Source organism: Chenopodium quinoa, unplaced genomic scaffold, assembly GCF_001683475.1.
Source record: "Chenopodium quinoa cultivar QQ74 unplaced genomic scaffold, ASM168347v1, whole genome shotgun sequence".
NCBI classification, from domain to species: domain Eukaryota; kingdom Viridiplantae; phylum Streptophyta; class Magnoliopsida; order Caryophyllales; family Amaranthaceae; genus Chenopodium; species Chenopodium quinoa.
The window spans coordinates 197291-217500 of NW_018743206.1; the positions used below are offsets into that span (position 1 = coordinate 197291).

At 33.0% G+C, this 20210-nt stretch overlaps 1 protein-coding gene and 2 long non-coding RNA genes across 3 annotated transcripts in view; 2 read left to right on the forward strand and 1 right to left on the reverse strand.

The window, feature by feature from the left end:
* The first annotated feature begins 549 nt into the window (after positions 1-549).
* Positions 550-2286, forward strand: LOC110733987. Its single transcript, XR_002513730.1, has 2 exons — positions 550-894; positions 1988-2286. It is a non-coding gene; the product is annotated as an uncharacterized LOC110733987 (long non-coding RNA).
* A 5873-nt stretch (positions 2287-8159) lies between these two features.
* On the forward strand, positions 8160-10618 carry LOC110733988. Its single transcript, XR_002513731.1, has 2 exons — positions 8160-9226; positions 10320-10618. It is a non-coding gene; the product is annotated as an uncharacterized LOC110733988 (long non-coding RNA).
* An 8125-nt stretch (positions 10619-18743) lies between these two features.
* Positions 18744-20210, reverse strand: part of LOC110734071 (protein FAR-RED IMPAIRED RESPONSE 1-like) — a 2067-nt gene continuing 600 nt past the window's right edge. The window contains exons 1-2 of the mRNA XM_021914133.1: positions 20066-20210; positions 18744-19729 (exon numbers count right to left, since the gene is read on the reverse strand). The exon at positions 20066-20210 is cut by the window's right edge and continues 600 nt beyond it. Of these exons, the coding sequence (XP_021769825.1) occupies positions 18744-19729; positions 20066-20210 (1131 nt within the window). The remainder of the gene's footprint in view (positions 19730-20065) is intronic.

Below are 20210 nucleotides of genomic sequence, written 5' to 3' on the forward strand. Positions count from 1 at the left end.
TTCTTTTCTTTATTTTTCTTTTCCTTCCTTCCCGTAGCTTTCCATTAACATGGAGTTTTAATGGGTTATGAATGGAAGTACCTCACGGCTGCCACCGCCGGGAACAACCGGTCGGCCGTTCGGCCACCTGCCGGCGACCATGGTCAGCCACGACCTTCCCCCTTCCTCTATTCCTCCTTTTCCTTTTCCTTTTTCTTTTTTTCCCCTTTCATTCACGGCTGCTTCCACCCGCCGTAGTCGGCGCCGCCCAGCCACCCACCAGCTGTCGGCTGCTGGCCGTCCACCGCCCTTGCCACCGTCATCATCATCATCCCTTTCTCATCTCTCCTCTTTTGGTTTAATTTCATTAATTTGTATACTTATACATATTAGTATTGGTTTGGATTTTTATTATTGAAACTTGTTTAATTAGTATCAAATTCTATATTTTGATGATTATAATCTAAAATTTTAGATTATTGGTTTGATTTTATTACTCATATTTCATACTTTATATGGTTTGGATTTTAAAATGTTAAAGATGACTTTTTTAAGGGTTCTTTCACTAATTAATTTGGGGGTTTTGAATACCCATTTATTTCGATTATTAACCAAGTATAAAGATATGATTTTACTGAGTTTTTAAGGAGTTTTTAACAAAGTATTAATGCTGGAATTTTGTATAAAGTAGTATAATTGTGATTTTATAAAAAGAGTTTAATTACCCATTAAAGAGAAGTTTAATTAAGGGTTTTACTATAATTTTCAGATTATTTTAAGCAGTCTAAAGTGAATTTAAGTTGCTGGAAATTGTGTATACAAGGGTATTTAATGTAGTATTATTGTCCCTTTATGTAGGAGACTTGATTCGGGTTTTGTTGTAGAGTACTAGGCTATTTTAAGAGCTTAATTGAGGTACGTACGCGTACTTAGCATATTTTGGTGATGTAGAATCATGCTAGGTTTGTTTGTAATTGATTACAAGTAGAATCATGCTAAGGTGTATGTATGGAATTGTGAATTTATGGTGTTTGTGATTGAATTGTGAAGCATGAATTATTTGTGATGGTTTTAGATTGGAAGATTATATTTTGGGCATGTTGCGTTTGAACCACAATTTTATTTATGGCATGTTAGAAGGCATGATTAATTAAACTACATGTTTAATTATGTTTGGAATATTAAAAAGGAATTTTATTATGGTTCAAATAATTTTTATTGATGCTTAAATCATGAGGAAGGAGCTATATAAGTGTCTATGTACACAAGGAATAAATTGTATGTTGGTGCCTTTGTGCACTTAAGGTGTTTTTAACACCGAGGGATAGAATTTTGGCGCTTTATGCGTTTAAGGTGTCTTTGACACTGAGGTAGAATTAAAAAGGATTCAACAATAAATAATATGTGCCCACTAATTATTCAAGAATTTAAATTGGTATGTGTGTTGATTGAATAATTATTGTTGATTGACTTATTATGCTTTGAGAGTCATCACCAAGTTTAATAATATGTAAATAACGTAAAGTGAAAGAGATTACGCACCAAAACTCTTGGAACGTATATACCTTGAGTATGAACAATGGGGGGAGTTATGGGGTTTTATATTTAACCATAACTTCCAATAGAGTACAGGACGTTGTATATTCCCTTTTTATTATTTATTATTATGCGCAGGAATTCTGCCACCTTTGTGTGGTTTTGTCGCTGGCACGGTTAGCTCCCGTGCCAGTTAACCTCAAATTTATTTGGGGGAGGTTAATAGGTGGAAACCCGTTCGATGCGTAATCAATGCAAAATGAATTAATTAGAGTCTAGTCATTTTTTTTTGTTGATTGGTGTGTTTGTGAACAGGTGCAATGAGGTAAATAAGTGTGTGTTGATAGGTGAATGCATGTTAGTGTGGCTATCTTACGCTTATGTACTCAGCTTTGCTGATTGTGTGTATGTTTGTGTTTTTGGCCATGTCTTTATCTTGGCCCTATGATGACCCATTTTTAATGGAGAGTAGTGGAAACAAGTAGAGATAAACTTTTCAGGTATTGAAGCATGATCATGATGGGGCATGAGTGAAGAGTGAATCCTTTTAGTTTTCATTAGATTACAATGTGTTTTATGCTTTATTTATTTATGATATATTATGTGTGGACTAACATAAAAGTTTGATTTGGGAACGGTTTTTGAATAAGGGCCTCTAATGGTTCCAAGTTGTAGTTTGATTTTATTTGACTTGTTCGTTTGGTTTTAAACTTTATTTTCGTTTGGTTGACTTTGGGTTGACTTGTTTAATCGGTTTTTAATTTTGAGTCTTCCGCTGTGTATCTTTGATAATTGCCTTAGTCGTTTTCACGGTGGCGGTAATGTCTTAGTTATTCCTAAATCGTATTTTTAAAAGAGTAGAATGAGTATTTAAAGGAAAGGAATTTCTAGGGTGTTACAAAGTGGTATCTGGGAGCTTTGGTTAATATTTTTATTACCACTAAAGCCAAAAACGTGTTTTACAGTGTTTTATTTTAAAACTTGGCCAAGTGCTTATTTAATAAAGTAATTTTAAAAGCGGGTTATTTTATTTTATTTTGATTTTAAGAGGACCAAAATATATTTTTATTTTTTTTATGAGGTCCAAAATTTTTAGTCTGGACATCCGAAATTTTTATGGTATGCTCGAATTTTTTGTGATGGCCGAATATTTTGGCCCTTTTTCGAAGCTTATTTTCAAATTTTATTTTAAAAAGAGGAGTCAAAAATATTTTTAGTTTGTGCTTTTTGCAGGAAAGCAGGGATTGAGGTAAGACATATGTGTTAAAACCTTTTATTAGCATGTTGGTGAGCTTGGGTAGAAGAAGAAAGGGCATATAGGCTAGAATTTAATTTCTTCCCTATGTGCATATCTTTATATGAGGTGTTCAAGCATATTGTATGACTAAATGTTTATTGATGAAAGCATGCAATATGTGAAATATTATCTGTGAGCGATTAAAATTGTATGATTAAACACCGTACTTAATCTTCTGCAAGAACTGTATTATATTGTTATGGGAAGGGTTCTCTTTTGGTAGTCAAGCCCGTTTTCTTATAGGATCCCTAAACCCATACCTTGTGAGTTTCCATGATGAGAATTTTGAGGAATGTAAGGATTTTGAGAGCTCAATTGCTTATTTTAGGATTGTTTGCTTCAATTTTCTTATCAGAGAGGTATTTTGGAATATAACTTGGGATACACATCATCACATGGGTGTGAGTACTGTGTTTTGGGATAGCATGTTGTTAAGATATCTTGTCTAGTTATTAGAATGAGTATTTGAGTTTTGTGCACTTGTGTATCGAGACACAAAGGTATGAGAATTAAGAGATTAATACTATTGATTAAAGAGCTTGTAATTGGGAGAAAATGTGATTCTATACCCATTTGAGAAATATGTTTTGTCTTTGAACACGAGGTTGAGTATGAATCGAATTGAACAAGAGCCTAAGAAAGGTGAGCATAGGAATTGATTAGAGATGAGTGATGATGGAAGTTATTATATGAGCTGAGGGATACTCAATCCGAAGCAATTGGAGTTTGACATTGTAAGCTTAGTGCCTTATCATTTCATATGATTAAAGTTATTTAGTTTGGGATGGAGAATTGAGTATATATATATATATATATATATATATATATATATATATATATATATATATATATATATATATATATATATATTAATATATGATGGGAGTCTTGAGAAATCATGATTTTGTTGGAATATTGAGGACTTTTGTTTTGTCGAACCTTGAGAACATTGTCACAAGTTCAACCTTGAGAATATTGACGCATATCATCTAAAAGTTATGAGTATTTACTCATTAACCTTGGGATATGAAGATAATTATCTTACGTTAAGGAGTCATAGCAAAGCTATCATTTTAAAGAGAGTTCTTGAACTTATTCACCTACTCTTTTAGAGTTGTTCAACAACCTTATGATTTCTATTGTTTTTCAAGAGCTACTAATTTCTTTCTCTCCTTTTTGGGTAGCAGTCATGGGGATATTTATATTTTTGATTGCTTGTTCAATTATATGAACTATGGTTGTTTATCAATCATAATTTTATGCATTTGAATTATTGGAAATGAGGACAAAAATATGTTACCTCAAACCTTAATTCGAATTAAATAATAATTGTTCCTTGATTGAGTTTATTGGTTAATGTTTTGATTAGAACAAGAGAAAGCTAGGTGCTTTAACCCAACCTATATAGCATCCAGTCTTATCATCCAGAAAGTATGGTGATAAGAAACAATTCCAGTCATGGAAATGATTTGAACAAGGTAGTAAGGCAAACTTGATAGATTGCCAAGGATGATATAACCACCAATAATCCTGTAATGGATGAAGGTGTAACTAAGTAGTGTTAAAGAGTGAAAACCATCTAAACACCAAAGGAAGATCAATTCCCAAAGTTTTGAGGGTTGAGTTAAAGAGCTATGCAAGCTGTTTAAAGGCAAAATGTGTCTTGAGAATTTGAGAGGGAATGAAAGTTTGTATGATAAGTAATGGAAGGAGTTGATTTTACCATGTCAATGGGAACGAACAAGTTGTGAATACACCCAATCTTATTTGAGGGACATTTGAAATAGCAAACTCGAAATAAGTTTTACCGAACTCGAAAAGATTGCTTGCTTTGGAGTAGCACTCCAAGTTGTTAAGATCTTGAAGTTTTCAAGGGAGTAGTATTGCTTAGAAGCCCATGGAACGAGTTAAAGGATGGTGATCTTTATATGAGTTCCAATGATAATTTTCAACATATAATGTTTTTAGGAGTTTGACTGAATTATATAAAGAGTGAACAATTCATATATTCGCTGAAAAAAAAAGGGAGACTAAGGATGAGGATAAGGGATCAAAACCAGAAAGAAGGTGGGTGAAAGATCAACAAGATGGCTAAAGGAGTTTTAAAAAGATATTTTAGGAATAAGAAGAACCAGGAAGGTGGCTTATGTAATTCTTGGAGGTTAAGAAAGTTAAAACCATGAAGAAATAATATACTTAAAGGTATTGAAATTATTAAACTATAAATATGAAAATGTCATAAAGGAGAAGAGTTTATGACAAGATTTATGAATTTGATTGGAATGTGTTGATATGATTTAAGTAAGGATTGGTTATAAAGTAATTGAAGTTGAGATTATTTATGAGTAATGAGATTTATTCAAGGGATGCTAGAAGAAAAATTACGGGTTGATTAGATGAAATTTGTAAGCAAGAGTAATGTAAGCAAAGAAATATAAGAGTTGAGGAAACTTTGGAAATAATATAAGGACGTCTTTGTGTGTGAAGAAAGGATAAATGTTGCATTGTTTAAAGGAGTTAAAGAATACTGTGGTAAGTCATTGAAAGAATGTTACATCGCCTTGGGGAGCGCATGAATTTGTTAAGTGAAGGGATGAAAAATTGTATTTGTAAAGTGGTTTAGGAAGATTGATCAAGGTAACAATGAAGGATAATTTATCTTTTGATTAAAAGAGACAATTTGTTTGATCAAATGAAAGGAATAAATATAATATTGAGGTTATACTTGAGGATAAGAACTATATTAAGTAAGAACCTTCGAAAGAGGACATTTCGAATATTGGCATTTATGACAAAATTTGGTCGGTTTGAGTTTCATTTATTTTTCCTTTTGGATTAACGGAGCACCTATGTTTTATATGGACCTAAAGGAATAGAGTGTTTTATCGAAGATATTTTGGTAAATTCTAAGAATGGGAAGGAAAGGACAATGTGAACACTTGTGATAAAGTTATCAATACAGAGATAGAAGCAAATGCACACATGGTTTTTCCTAAGAGTGAGTTATGATTAAGAAAGGACCATCTTGGGAGACCTTGTGATAAAGTATAGAGGTAATTGCTGATGTAACAGGAATAGAAGCGGTGAATTATGCACAATAAATTAGTTGTCATTTGAGGTCTTTAAGTTGGATAATGGGGGTAAAAAAGGTCTATGAGGGATTTTCAAGGATAATAGACATGTGAATGTATTAATGGAGAGTAATAGAAAGTTTATGGGGAATATAAATGTGAAATAAATTTTGTATGGAAACATGATTATTTGAATGAAGTTTAAAGTTGAAATAGACTCTCACACACAAGGATTTAAATATGTAGCAAAGAAATGATTGAAGTTGATAAAGGAATATGGGTGAGGCATTCAATCTTACTGAAAGGGGAGGTAATGTGGTGGATTTATACAAAGTAAATAGGAAAGAAGGAAATTAACCCCCTCAAAAGTGTTGGAAAAGAAAGTAAAGAAAAATGTTAGGATAACTAGAGTTTGAGACCAACGATATTCGAGCAAATGCAGGAAAATCAAGAAGAGAATGTGAATTTGGGTCGAATTCGTAGGAGGATGTGCTATTTTATTGGTCATGGAAATAAGCTTAAATATACATTTAAGAGTAAGAAGTTGAAGTGAAATAAAATGGAAGGAAGGTGAAATACACCCAGGAATGGACAAGTTGTAAAAGGATTCGATAAAGGTGTATTGATGATTAAGAGTGATTGTTTCATTTGAATTGTGGTGGATAGATTGTCTAAGTCCACAATGAGTAAAACTGATGAAGGAGACTTGGAGAAAGGAGCAACTTGCAAAGGCTTACACCAAATTTGTTGTGAGATTACATGGAGTTCCTAAGGATATCATTTTAGATTGAGATTCCTAGTTTCTTTCAAGATCCTAGGAGGCATACAGGAGAACTTTGGTGATACACTGAGGACGATTACTACAACCACCAAATAATAATGGACAAACAAAAGGAATATTTGACGTTGGAAATCATTAGAGAGCATGAAGCATTGGAGAGAAAACAAATGAAAGATAACCATGCAAGCCTGCTTTGGCATGGCATTATTTCGAGGTTAGTATAGAAAGAACCATGAAAGTTCACTATGTCGGGGAACATTAGTGAGAAGATCATCTTAGAACTTCAAACGAGTAAAGTTATGGAGAAGCAAGAAAAGTATCCATGAACGGATTTAAGTGGTGCAAATTAAACAGGGGACAAAAGACAAGTGTTATTGAAAGTGTAACCCATGAAACAAAGTTAAAAGTATGGAAAGAATAAAGAGAATGAGCCAAGGAATATAGAAATATATGAAGTTGCATAGAATTGGTAAAGTGGCGAATAACTTGGCATATTATTGGACCTTGGTAAGGTATAAGACATTTTTCATGAGTCATTGTGAAAAAAAAAAAAAAAAAAAAAAAAAAAAAAACATTGACTAAAGGTATGAATTACAAAGGAAACTATTGAGGGTAACCAATTTAATCAAGAGAAAGCTTGACAAAATCAAGGTTTTAAATAGCAAAGTGCTTCATACTTTTATTAGAGGATTTGTAAAAGATAGTATAGATGGTATCAATTATTTTTTGTATAATGAGTACGGAATCGATGAGACTTTTGGTACTTGCAACAAGGAATGAATATAGAGAAGTATTATGATTTTACCAAGGATGGAACGAGAAAGAGAATAACATAACTCTAAAGTTGAATTAAGTGGAATTACGGGGGCGTAACTCGTTTTCTTTAAGGGGGGTAGAGTGCGATAGAATTGCGCGCTTTTCCCTTAATTTTGACATTTAAGTGTTTTTTTTCGGTCAGTTTTACACTGATTTTGTTATTTAGTTTGTTTGTATTACACACAAGGATGTGTAAGTTTATTACCAAAGTTGAATCTTACACTTATAGTAGTGTGAGTTTGTTAGATAGTCTAATAGTTTACACATTATTTTGTGTAAGTTTGTTAGTAAAGTTGTTACCTTACACACTAGTTTGTGTAAGCTGGCACTAGTTTGTGTGTGAATGAATAGATGAGGTAGAAAGTAAGTATCACAAAAGTACAGCAACTAAAAATATTAAGGAAATTTTCAGATTTTACAAGCACGTATTCGTTTTTCAAGCGAGCTTTTTCTTGTTTTCGTACTTAAGATTCGAGGACGAAACTTCTTTTAAGGGGGGTAGACTGTAATACCCCATATTTTTAATATATTTTATATTGTATTCACTTATTTATTTATGTATATATATATATATCTTTTGAGTCAAATTATTTTAAGTACGTGATTTAATTAAAATGAGTTTTGAATTGATCAATACCTATTCTATAGTTACAAGTTATGTCTACAACAAGTCCAAACATTCTTTCATTTATTGGGCCAATTATCTCCCCCTTGTATTATCTCATATAAGCCCAAATGTCAATAATTTACCCTACGTTATAAATAGCTCTTGAATCCCCAAAATTTAACCACCTAAAAAGGTCAAATGGTCAAAGGCACTACTTTTCTTTCTTAATTTTTCCTTTTTCTTTTCCTTCCTTTCTTTTCTTTATTTTTCTTTTCCTTCCTTCCCGTAGCTTTCCATTAACATGGAGTTTTAGTGGGTTATGAATGGAAGTACCTCACGGCTGCCACCGCCGGGAACAACCGGTCGGCCGTTCAGCCACCTGCCGGCGACCATGGTCAGCCACAACCTTCCCCCTTCCTCTATTCCTCCTTTTCCTTTTTCTTTTTTTCCCCTTTCATTCACGGCTGCTTCCACCCGCCGTAGTCGGCGCCGCCCAGCCACCCACCAGTTGTCGGCTGCTGGCCGTCCACCACCCTTGCCACCGTCATCATCATCATCCCTTTCTCATCTCTCCTCTTTTGGTTTAATTTCATTAATTTGTATAATTATACATATTAGTATTGGTTTGGATTTTTATTATTGAAACTTGTTTAATTAGTATCAAATTCTATATTTTGATGATTATAATCTAAAATTTTAGATTATTGGTTTAATTTTATTACTCATATTTCATACTTTATATGGTTTGGATTTTAAAATGTTAAAGATGACTTTTTTAGGGTTCTTTCACTAATTAATTTGGGGGTTTTGAATACCCATTTATTTCGATTATTAACCAAGTATAAAGATATGATTTTACTGAGTTTTTAAGGAGTTTTTAACAAAGTATTAATGCTGGAATTTTGTATAAAGTAGTATAATTGTGATTTTATAAAAAGAGTTTAATTACCCATTAAAGAGAAGTTTAATTAAGGGTTTTACTATAATTTTCAGATTATTTTAAGCAGTCTAAAGTGAATTTAAGTTGCTGGAAATTGTGTATACAAGGGTATTTAATGTAGTATTATTGTCCCTTTATGTAGGAGACTTGATTCGGGTTTTGTTGTAGAGTACTAGGCTATTTTAAGAGCTTAATTGAGGTACGTACGCGTACTTAGCATATTTTGGTGATGTAGAATCATGCTAGGTTTGTTTGTAATTGATTACAAGTAGAATCATGCTAAGGTGTATGTATGGAATTGTGAATTTATGGTGTTTGTGATTGAATTGTGAAGCATGAATTATTTGTGATGGTTTTAGATTGGAAGATTATATTTTGGGCATGTTGCGTTTGAACCACAATTTTATTTATGGCATGTTAGAAGGCATGATTAATTAAACTACATGTTTAATTATGATTGGAATATTAAAAAGGAATTTTATTATGGTTCAAATAATTTTTATTGATGCTTAAATCATGAGGAAGGAGCTATATAAGTGTCTATGTACACAAGGAATAAATTGTATGTTGGTGCCTTTGTGCACTTAAGGTGTTTTTAACACCGAGGGATAGAATTTTGGCGCTTTATGCGTTTAAGGTGTCTTTGACACTGAGGTAGAATTAAAAAGGATTCAACAATATATAATATGTTGTCACTAATTATTCAAGAATTTAAATTGGTATGTGTGTTGATTGAATAATTATTGTTGATTGGCTTATTATGCTTTGAGAGTCATCACCAAGTCTAATAATATGTAAATAACGTAAAGTGAAAGAGATTACGCACCAAAACTCTTGGAACGTATATACCTTGAGTATGAACAATGGGGGGAGTTATGGGGTTTTATATTTAACCATAACTTCCAATAGAGTACAGGACGTTGTATATTCCCTTTTTATTATTTATTATTATGCGCAGGAATTCCGCCACCTTTGTGTGGTTTTGTCGCTGGCACGGTTAGCTCCCGTGCTAGTTAACCTCAAATTTATTTGGGGGAGGTTAATAGGTGGAAACCCGTTCGATGCGTAATCAATGCAAAATGAATTAATTAGGGTCTAGTCATTTTTTTGTGTTGATTGGTGTGTTTGTGAACAGGTGCAATGAGGTAAATAAGTGTGTGTTGATAGGTGAAAGCATGTTAGTGTGGCTATCTTACGCTTATGTACTCAGCTTTGCTGATTGTGTGTATGTTTTTGTTTTTGGTCATGTCTTTATCTTGGCCCTATGATGACCCATTTTTAATGGAGAGTAGTGGAAACAAGTAGAGATAAACTTTTCAGGTATTGAAGCATGATCATGATGGGGCATGAGTGAAGAGTGAATCCAATCAGTTTTTATTAGATTACAATGTGTTTTATGCTTTATTTATTTATGATATATTATGTGTGGACTAACATAAAAGTTTGATTTGGGAACGGTTTTTGAATAAGGGCCTTTAATGGTTCCAAGTTGTAGTTTGATTTTATTTGACTTGTTCGTTTGGTTTTAAACTTTATTTTCGTTTGGTTGACTTTGGGTTGACTTGTTTAATCGGTTTTTAATTTTGAGTCTTCCGATGTGTATCTTTGATAATTGTCTTATCCGTCTTCACGGTGGCGGTAATGTCTTAGTTATTCCTAAATCGTATTTTTAAAAGAGTAGAATGAGTATTTAAAGGAAAGGAATTTCTAGGGTGTCACATATTTGACAATACATTTTTATTTTATATAATGAATAATGACTTTTTTAACTGTTCGTGCATTGGAAATTTTTTTTCTTTAATTATAAGCATTACATTAAATAAAATATACGATTAAATTATCAATTAAAAAAATACAAGTTTAAAGCGTCAGGAATAAATTTTTAATAGGTTATGTCCTGTTAAAGTGACAGGCAATACATAAGATAATTACTATTATAAAACTTAACTTTATAATTTAAAAACAATTTTAGATTCAACAGAATACCAATATAGTATTAAAGGTAGAGGAAAAAAAATTCAATGTTCGCTTATTGAATACGTCCAACTTTATATTTAAGAATAAAAATTCAAGTCCACAACAGAAGGTATACATTGTAATTAGGTAATATCCTGTTTCCATTATGCGCAATTCATAATAAAGTTTCTTCTTCTAAATTATAGTAACTTTCGTTAAATATAAAATTCAATGTTAGTTTGTTGGAATTGACCTACTTTTTATTTAAGGCATTGTGTTATTGAAAATACAGAATAAAATATCCTTTTCTTAAAAACAAAAACTACCTTTTATGCAAAAAGGTTATATAATTAATAGGTAATGTCCTGATCCAATTATAAGCAATACATAATACATTTTAGGTTATGAATATATGACTTTTTCTAAATTAAAAACAAATTTATATTTAATAAAAATATCTATACAGTGACAAACGTAAAGGAAAAAATTCTAAGTTTGTGTATTGGAATTATCCTACTTTAATTTTAGGCATTGCATTGTCAAAAATATACAATAGTATATCCTTTCTAAAAACAAAAATTACAAGTTCAAAGACAGATGTATAAATTGTAAATAGATGATGTCCAGTTGCAATTATAAGCACTTTTGGATATTGCATTTTCTATTATGAACATAAGATGTTTTGCAAAACGAAGTTTTTAAAACGAAGTTAGAGCATTTTACACCTTTAAGCATACATAAATAACATATAGAATTACTTAAAGTTATAAACCATACCTTGTCCATTTTATACTAAAGAAGACATTAAAAAAAATTGAAAAAAATAAAAAGAAAATAAAGTTGTCCACACAATACACAACAGCCAAAAGATAATATGTAATATCCTTACTGCCAAACTGATAAATCCAAACTTCACCATCTTCACTGATCAGCAACCTCAGCATCACCTTCCACCACACTTTTTTCCTCTTCATTGTTGCTTGTCTTCTCAAGGCCAGTAGGCTCATTTGCAACTTCAGGTGGAACTTCTTCTGGTTGCTTAACCATCGATGAAACTCCACCTTCCATAATGTCGTGCCCTTTCTCGGCTGCACTGCCATTGGCGCCACCATCTTCTCCACCAGCCACCAGCTCTTCCTCTTTCTCGAGTGCTTTGTCCTTCGCTTTTTCCTCAGCTTTGTCAACCTCGAGGCTCTCAATCTCCTTTTCAAACACATCTTCTTGTGCTTTGTCAGTTAATGGCTCTAACTCGATGGCAACATCCTTTTTCGGATCTTCAATTGATGATGTTACTCGGGAAATGATATATTCAACGCTTAGCAGTTTTGTTTCATCCCCTTCACCCCCCTTTTCCATCAGTACAACCGGAGGGAGATCCACTTGTACCTCCTTGTCATTATTCTTCCCAGTCTTTTTCTCCTTCACACTCTTTGATTTTTTTTTGTTTGTTCTTCCTCAACTCTAACCTCTACACTGTCTTCAAACAGTGTTCTCTTTCTCACCTTCCCTCTTGTTTCGAGGACTTTTTCTTGAACTTCCTTCACATTTTTCTTCTTCCTTCCTTTCGACACTGTCTTCTTTTTTTCAGCCTCCTCTTTAACCTCGTCTTCATCACTTTCTTCATCAACAATGGCCTTCTTCCCCTTGCCTCTTTTTTTTGTTTTGTCTTCTTCCTCACTCTCTTCATCGACTGCCTCATCTACGGCCTGCTTCCCCTTGCCTTTTTATTGGATTTTTTTTCTTCCTCACTCTCATCATCATCTGCAAATCCTTCCGCACCGGTATCATGCTCATCTTCATAGTCACTTGAACTTTCAACCTCTTCAATTTTTTCTTTCCCCCTACCTTTCTTTCTCAACTTCGATTCATCAACAGTTTCTTCGCTTCTTGTCGCGTTCAAATCTGCTAGATAATTCCCCAACAACCTCCACATTTCATTCGTGGCTGAACCCCATCTATGAATCTTATCCTGAATTAAGTGAAACCCCGTCTCGATCATCTCTTCAACCGGTGGTGGAGCCTTTCCAACAATTTGTGCTTTTTCCTTGTCAGTCACCCCCATTAACTGCATTGCACACAAAAATTAATGTACAAACAAACAGATTATAAACAAACATATTATAAACAAACATATTAGCACTTACTTTACTTGTCTGGTAGCCATCCTTCAAACCGCTGATTAAATCATGCAACTTCTTTAAGTTCGAATCACTCCAGTCCCTAATCCGAGGTAAATCATACTTCCAAATACTATACAGTCCATCTCTAGGGGAAAACTCACAAAATATTGCCTTTAACACAAATAACAATCACACTTTGATTAGGGGTTTAGACAAGACATTATTTTCAAATGCAGTACATAGGTAATCCCCAAACATATTATGTAAATACATGATATCATAGAGTACATGATAGAGTAGAATTTCAAAATAGGTAATCGACAACTTCATCAAGTGTCATTACCTAATTCGTTGAATACAGGACATTACATCTATATTCCCTTTGGTAATCATCAACTACAACATAAGTGTGTACACAACAAACATTTTATACAGTGCAGTACATGATAGAGTAGAATTTCAAAACAGGTAATCAACAACTTCATCAACTGTCATTACCTAATACATTGAATACAGGACATTACATCTATATTCCCTTTGGTAATCATCAACTACAACATAAGTGTGTACACAACAAACATTTTATACAGTGCAGTACATGATAGAGTAGAATTTCATACCAGGTAATCGACAACTTCATCAACTGTCATTACCTAATACATTGAATACAGGACATTACATCTATATTCACTTTGGTAATCATCAACTACAACGAACATAAGTGTGTACACAACAAACATTTTATACAGTGCAGTACATGATAGAGTAAAATTTCAAAACAGGTAATCGACAAATTCATCAAGTGTCATTACCTAATACGTTGAATACAGGACATTACATCTATATCCACTTTGGTAAACATGCATATGGGAGTTCCATGATAGACTAAGAATTACAAACAATGTGTTACTAGTAATCAAAACAATGTAGCATCTGTCATTACCTAAATCATAAAAAAGATTACCTTAAAACTATATTTAATTTGGAAACAACAGATACAACATCAGTGTGTACATATATAATTTTTCAAACAGGAATAGGTAATCCCTAAAGATATAATATGTCAATACATTTATACAGAGAAAGTGTAATTTACAGGAAAATATATTTTTGGTAATCACTAGACATATCATTTGTCAGCACCTAACATATAAAATACAGGACATTTAATCTAAATTGTATTGTAATCATTAACCTTATTAATTGGTATAACCTAAGTAGACATTAGATGTAAAACAGAACAAATTTAATTTTTTAGAGTTGTAAGAAGTATCTTACCATCAAGAACAAGGAACAGCCTCCCAAATGTTCAGGTTTGTCTTTGGATTTGAAATCTGTTATAGCTATAACCAAATTATCTAGCAGAAACTTTGCAAAATTCCAATGTCGTATACCATCAACATCAAAAACCAGATGAAGTCATCCCTTCTTTGCCTTTTTCTCCATGCTTGGGCATATAAGGGCATTCATGACAAAAATAACAAACATACGCTCAAAATTTGGATCGTCATGCGCAACTTTCCTTAGTTCCGATGACATGCCTTGCACTTTCAGTCCTATAAACCTCAAAAGTTGTTCATCAACTTCATTCTCATTAGCTAACTCCACATTGTCAATATCAAAGCCATGATCCTTAAATCCCAAGAGGTACTCAACATGGGTGTTTGTTATCTGTATTTTATCCCCATAAACCCCTAATGTCTTTGTAGACGGATCAAAGTGGTCTACAACCCACCTGCACATAGTCTTTCTTGTTGTCTTAGTGTTGTAGTGTAACAGAAACCCAAACCCCATAGCTTCTACTTTATCCTTTTTCTCTCTTGGAAAACCTCTAACTAATGACACAAATTCTTCAAGTTTACACAATGAGTTCCAAGGTCCCTACATAAAGATAATTTTAACACTTTTAACTTTTAAATTACTGAACATTATGGAAAAATAACAACATGAAACCAAAAGCATATGAATTTATACCGTCGCTATTAAGGAACCTCTTGTAGGGAATGCCCTCAATGTTTTTTCTGCTGGTGCAGATGCAGTAGTAGGTACTGACTTCTTTTTCCTTGTAGACATGTTTTCCTTTACCAAAGTTACAAAGACAAAAATCATTTTCAATTATCATACAAATAAACTATTCCACTTTTTCTAAACAAACAGAGTGAAGAAACACATTTCACTACCATATCACACTTACAAAAATCAATTTTTCTAAACAAACCAATTGCATGTAAATTAAAATTTCTACAAACGCACATACAACCCATATTACTTTTGAAGTACACATTTACACTTTATAGTTTTGAAGTAACATTATTTCAAAATTGAAGATACATTTTCCTCAAATAATTTGTAAATAAAAAACGAAGACAACAAAAGGCATATCCAATCCCAACTGAATCACTAACCCGAAATTTTGGTCATTATCTCAGATAAAAAAAAACATAAATAAAACAAATTTAAAAAAAATAAATAAAACTGAACAAAATAAATCCCAATTGAACCAAAAAACGAACAAATTGCAACACAATTAAATATGACGGAAATTAAATTTTATCTACACATAAACAAAATAAGTGCATGGTAAATAATTCTAACTTATATAGATTATATAAAAAAAATTTATAAACAAAATAAACAAAAAAAAGATACACATAACACAAATTTACTTAAACTTTATACAAAAATTAAAGTAAAATTAGTATATGGGACTTACAATGTGACTTAGTTACTCTTGCCGTTGTCGATGTCGTTGTCGTTGCCGTCACAATCGTTCTGCTTCACCGTGTTTAGCCCTCTAATTTGATGTGTATTTCTAGAGGGAAATTTAGAGAGAGAAAGACATTAATGGAGAGAGATAAATATGGAGTGAATAGTGATTAGGGGATTTTTATCCACCAATCACCGTCTGACAAGTGGACCAACCAGGTTCCGCCACGTGTCCTTCACGAAGGCCAATAGGATCCTGCCACGTGTCAATCACAGATACGTCCTCTACGGACCAATTGAGACACGCCACGTGTCCACCCATGCCAAATGGGAAAACCGGCCAACAAGGCCCAATCCTGTCTAGAGGCCCGGTCAGCCCTAGGTTTACCCTAAACCTAGAGAGTGGCACGCTTCTCAAGGCTATAAATACTCAATTAATCCTCATTAATTAGAGAGATCAAGAAATCAAGAGAAGAACAGAAACATTACGGAACACTAATAACCGGCTAATCTCGCTAACGACGCAGATTACCAACATTAAACACTCTCACCTAGAGAGATCTTACTACTTTAATTTCCGTATTAATTACTCCTTAATCAGGTTCTAACTTGACCGTTGGAGGCGGAGCTCTCAGGAGTCTCCGTTATTTTGCAGGTACAGGCGTTCGGTTCCAGTCTCGGAATTGTAACTCTCCCGCAGGACATCAGAAAACCCCGAAACAAATAGTAACCGACTTTTTTAGGAATATGAATAAAAGGCCATTTCACAAAAAAGTTAAATCTTTGAAATTGACGGTTGTAAATTTTGTTTGAATTTTTTTTTAATTATTTTTTTAATGTTTGGTAACTGCAAACACGAAAAATCCGGAACACTTTTTTGTATTTGGTTACTTCAAATTTTTATTTTTGTTTTCCTTTTTTTTCTGTAAATACCTTGTTGTTATTTTACTAATTTTTTGGAAAAATTCACAACATATAAAGAATCTTCAATATTTTTATACTCCGTATCAAATATTAAGTAAGTATTCAATTTCATATAATACCATTTTCTTTTCCTACATATTTTCATATAATACTTAATTTAAACTGAACATGCACTTTTCTATAAATTGGGAAAAAGAAAATTGGAAAACTTTCATTGAAAAAAAAGGTAATCCAAAATACAGATATCAGTCATTACTAAACAATAGAAAAAAAAGGTTGGCGTGATTGAGTAAATACTCCATGAAATACAGATCTTAAAGTAATAAGATATTTTTTCTTGAAACACTTAAGGTAATAAGATATAAATACTCCATATAATACTTTTTTTTAAAAAAAAATCTTTTCATATAGTACTTTTTTTAATAAACCTATACTTTTTAAACTTCAATAAAGATATATGTATAAACTTTTAGTGAAAAAATAGGTAATCATAAATAGATGTATCAGTCATTGCCAAACAATTTACAAAACACCGTTGAACAAGTACTGCTTTACGGAATAAATATGAAACAAAGATGATTCGGTAATAACATATAAATGTTAATGTTATTGCCAATTGGTATTCAATATGAATAAACACTCCACAAATAAGATTCTTCTATATTTGTATTTCAAAAATTAAGTGAGTATTTAATTTAAGATTATAATCTTCCTCGGAAAAAAAATTTAAATGTCAATGCCAAAAGTGCTATATAAGGTATTCAAACAGTATAACTATAAACGTGGCAAAAAATAATGCGATTCTTAAAGTACCAAATAAAATAAACTCAAATAAGCAATCACATATAACTGTAAAGGTCAATACCCTTTGTCACTGGATAAAAATAAAAACCTCATCAACCTGTTCAAAAACCTTTAAACAGTCTTATTTCAAAATAAAAACAAACTATGGCATCTAAAAATCCGTATTTGGGTCCCAATCAAATATGGTGGGAAACTTCTCAAATGCACTAACTTCATAACTATCGGTCGCGATTGCTGCATCACCAGTAGGGGTGTTCAAATCCGGGTACCCGGTTTCTCGGGTAGTTAAAAAGTCGGCCCATGTCCCGACCCGAATAACTCGGGTACCCGGTTATCGGGTACCCGTTTTTTCGGGTCGGGTCTTAGGGTACCCGAATTTAAAACCTAAAAAAACAAATCAAAAAACTTCACTGAGTTATTTTTTAATATTAACCTATTTCCCAAACATCGATTGAAGCTATACCAAGTCCAAATACATAGAGTAATTTTCCACAACATAAACAATTTAAATACAAAAGCAATTATAATTTCCATTGGTATAAAATACTTGAGCAATAGAAGTTTAAACAAAAGATGCTTGAAAGAATTTGACAAGTATAATATAAATGGTATACAAAGGAAAGATGATGACTTGGAGTTTGCAAATCAGCTTAGCAGCAACCTTGGGAGCTCGTCTAAATAATGATTGTAAATCGATGGATATGGCCTACTTGGATGAGTCTTTTTGCTTATCAAGAAGGTTACTTCATTTATTTTGTTTCAAAATTTGTCTCATAATCATAGAATAAGCATGAGACAAGGAGGAAAGAGAAAATTATGAGGATGAAGATGGATTTAAGATATCTCAAAACAAGAAAAAAGAAAATAAAAAGTGTCTGAAGTGAGAGTGGCTGCGGCAAGCATGAAGGAGTATTTAACTGAAGAGCTAAAATTGAAACCCTTACATTTAGGGCCTAAACTATGGAATAGTTGTACAGAAGCCCATAATATTTCAGAATTTTTTTTAAAGTTTCAGGTACTAGCGGGTAGTCGGGTACCCGTTTGAGTTAACAAGCGGCCCATGTCCCGACCCGTGACCCGAGATTTTTAGCAGGTCGGGTACCCGGCCCAGAAAATTGGATAAAAAACTCTAATTACCCGCCGGGTATTTTGCGGGTCGTCGGGTCATCGGGATGGGACAAGCGGGTCGGGTTTTTTTTAACACCCCTAATCACCAGTATTGTATGTCCTTGGCAGGAAGTTTTTCAATAGCTCTACGAAACCACCACTTTTGACAGGTGACGGGTTTGTTTCAGATGTTGCTGCAACATTACGAACCACGTGAGTGATATCATGAACATCATGACCAATAAAAGGAACCCCCTGGTCGATATTTTCATTCCCAGTAGTTTTGACTTCACTTTTTTTGGGTCTACCCCTACTTTTTCCTTTCTTAACCTTTTGATCTTTTATGATGTCCTTATCCTTGGGATTTATTTTCTCATTTTCTATTTCCAAGAGCATTTTTGCTAACTTGTCTCTCACCCAAGTTGATCGATCATACGATGAAGAAACCATTCTACAAAGCTGTGCACTTAATCCCGTTAGGAATGCATACCGTCCATTTGCTGATGCATGGTCATTTCTCTTCTGAAAATCATGATCCTTGAATGTGTTCTTCACATGAACCTTGTCTCTGATTGTCCACCTACGAAGAATACAGCCAGATGGTATCTCAACCATTCCAGTGAACTTCATTACAGCAAACATATGTCGACATGGTAACCCAATGGAGTTGTACTTCATACAACAACAAACCATTTGTTGTAGTTTCTTGTTGTAACAGACAACGTAATTGCAATCTTTGTTCACACAGTCGTTTAACCAAAAAGTGGTTGAAGCCCCATCACGATGTCCTTTTTCTTCCTTAGTCTTGGTCATAATGTGTCCTGATTCAAAATTTAGTTCCTTCAAAAACAATTTGTACATGTTCCATGTGTAGGTTCGTGCTGCTTGTGTCTTTATCTCAGGTAACACCCCAGTAATTACAGGAAATGTATGTGTAGAGATGTAATCATCTTTATCTTCTTCAAATCGTATATGCTCAAGGACTTGGTCATACAACTCCACAAAACGGTACAACATTATTTTTGAAGTTATGACCGTTTTCAATGTACTATTCATGGACTCACATCTTTGAGTACTTCTCATGCCTGGGAACAAATGTTATTAACCAATATTGTAATCAACAAAATCACATATATGTAGATATAAAGATTTAAGAATACACTTGGGTTTACTAACGATTTCATACGCAAATATTAATTTGACAATCTTTATGTAATGAGAAATTATCGTACTGTAGATTACATTCAATACAACAATTAATATTTATTGACGTATTAGTAAATATACATATAACTAAAGTGTTATTTTGGTGAAATATGTAATGATCAAACACTATTTAAACATAATAAGCAATATTAAATTATAATATGTAATGATCGTAAAATATATGTGTTATTACATAAAGTTCTTAATATACTTACCTGCATAAAATTGTCCCACCATAAAAGCCTCCGCCCATTTTTCCTTGTCCTTGTATAGATCTTGTGCCCACTTTTTATCTCTCAATGCTACGTATGCTTTCATTAAGTCTTCCCAAGCCTCTTCAAACTCAGCTTGTGTACGAGC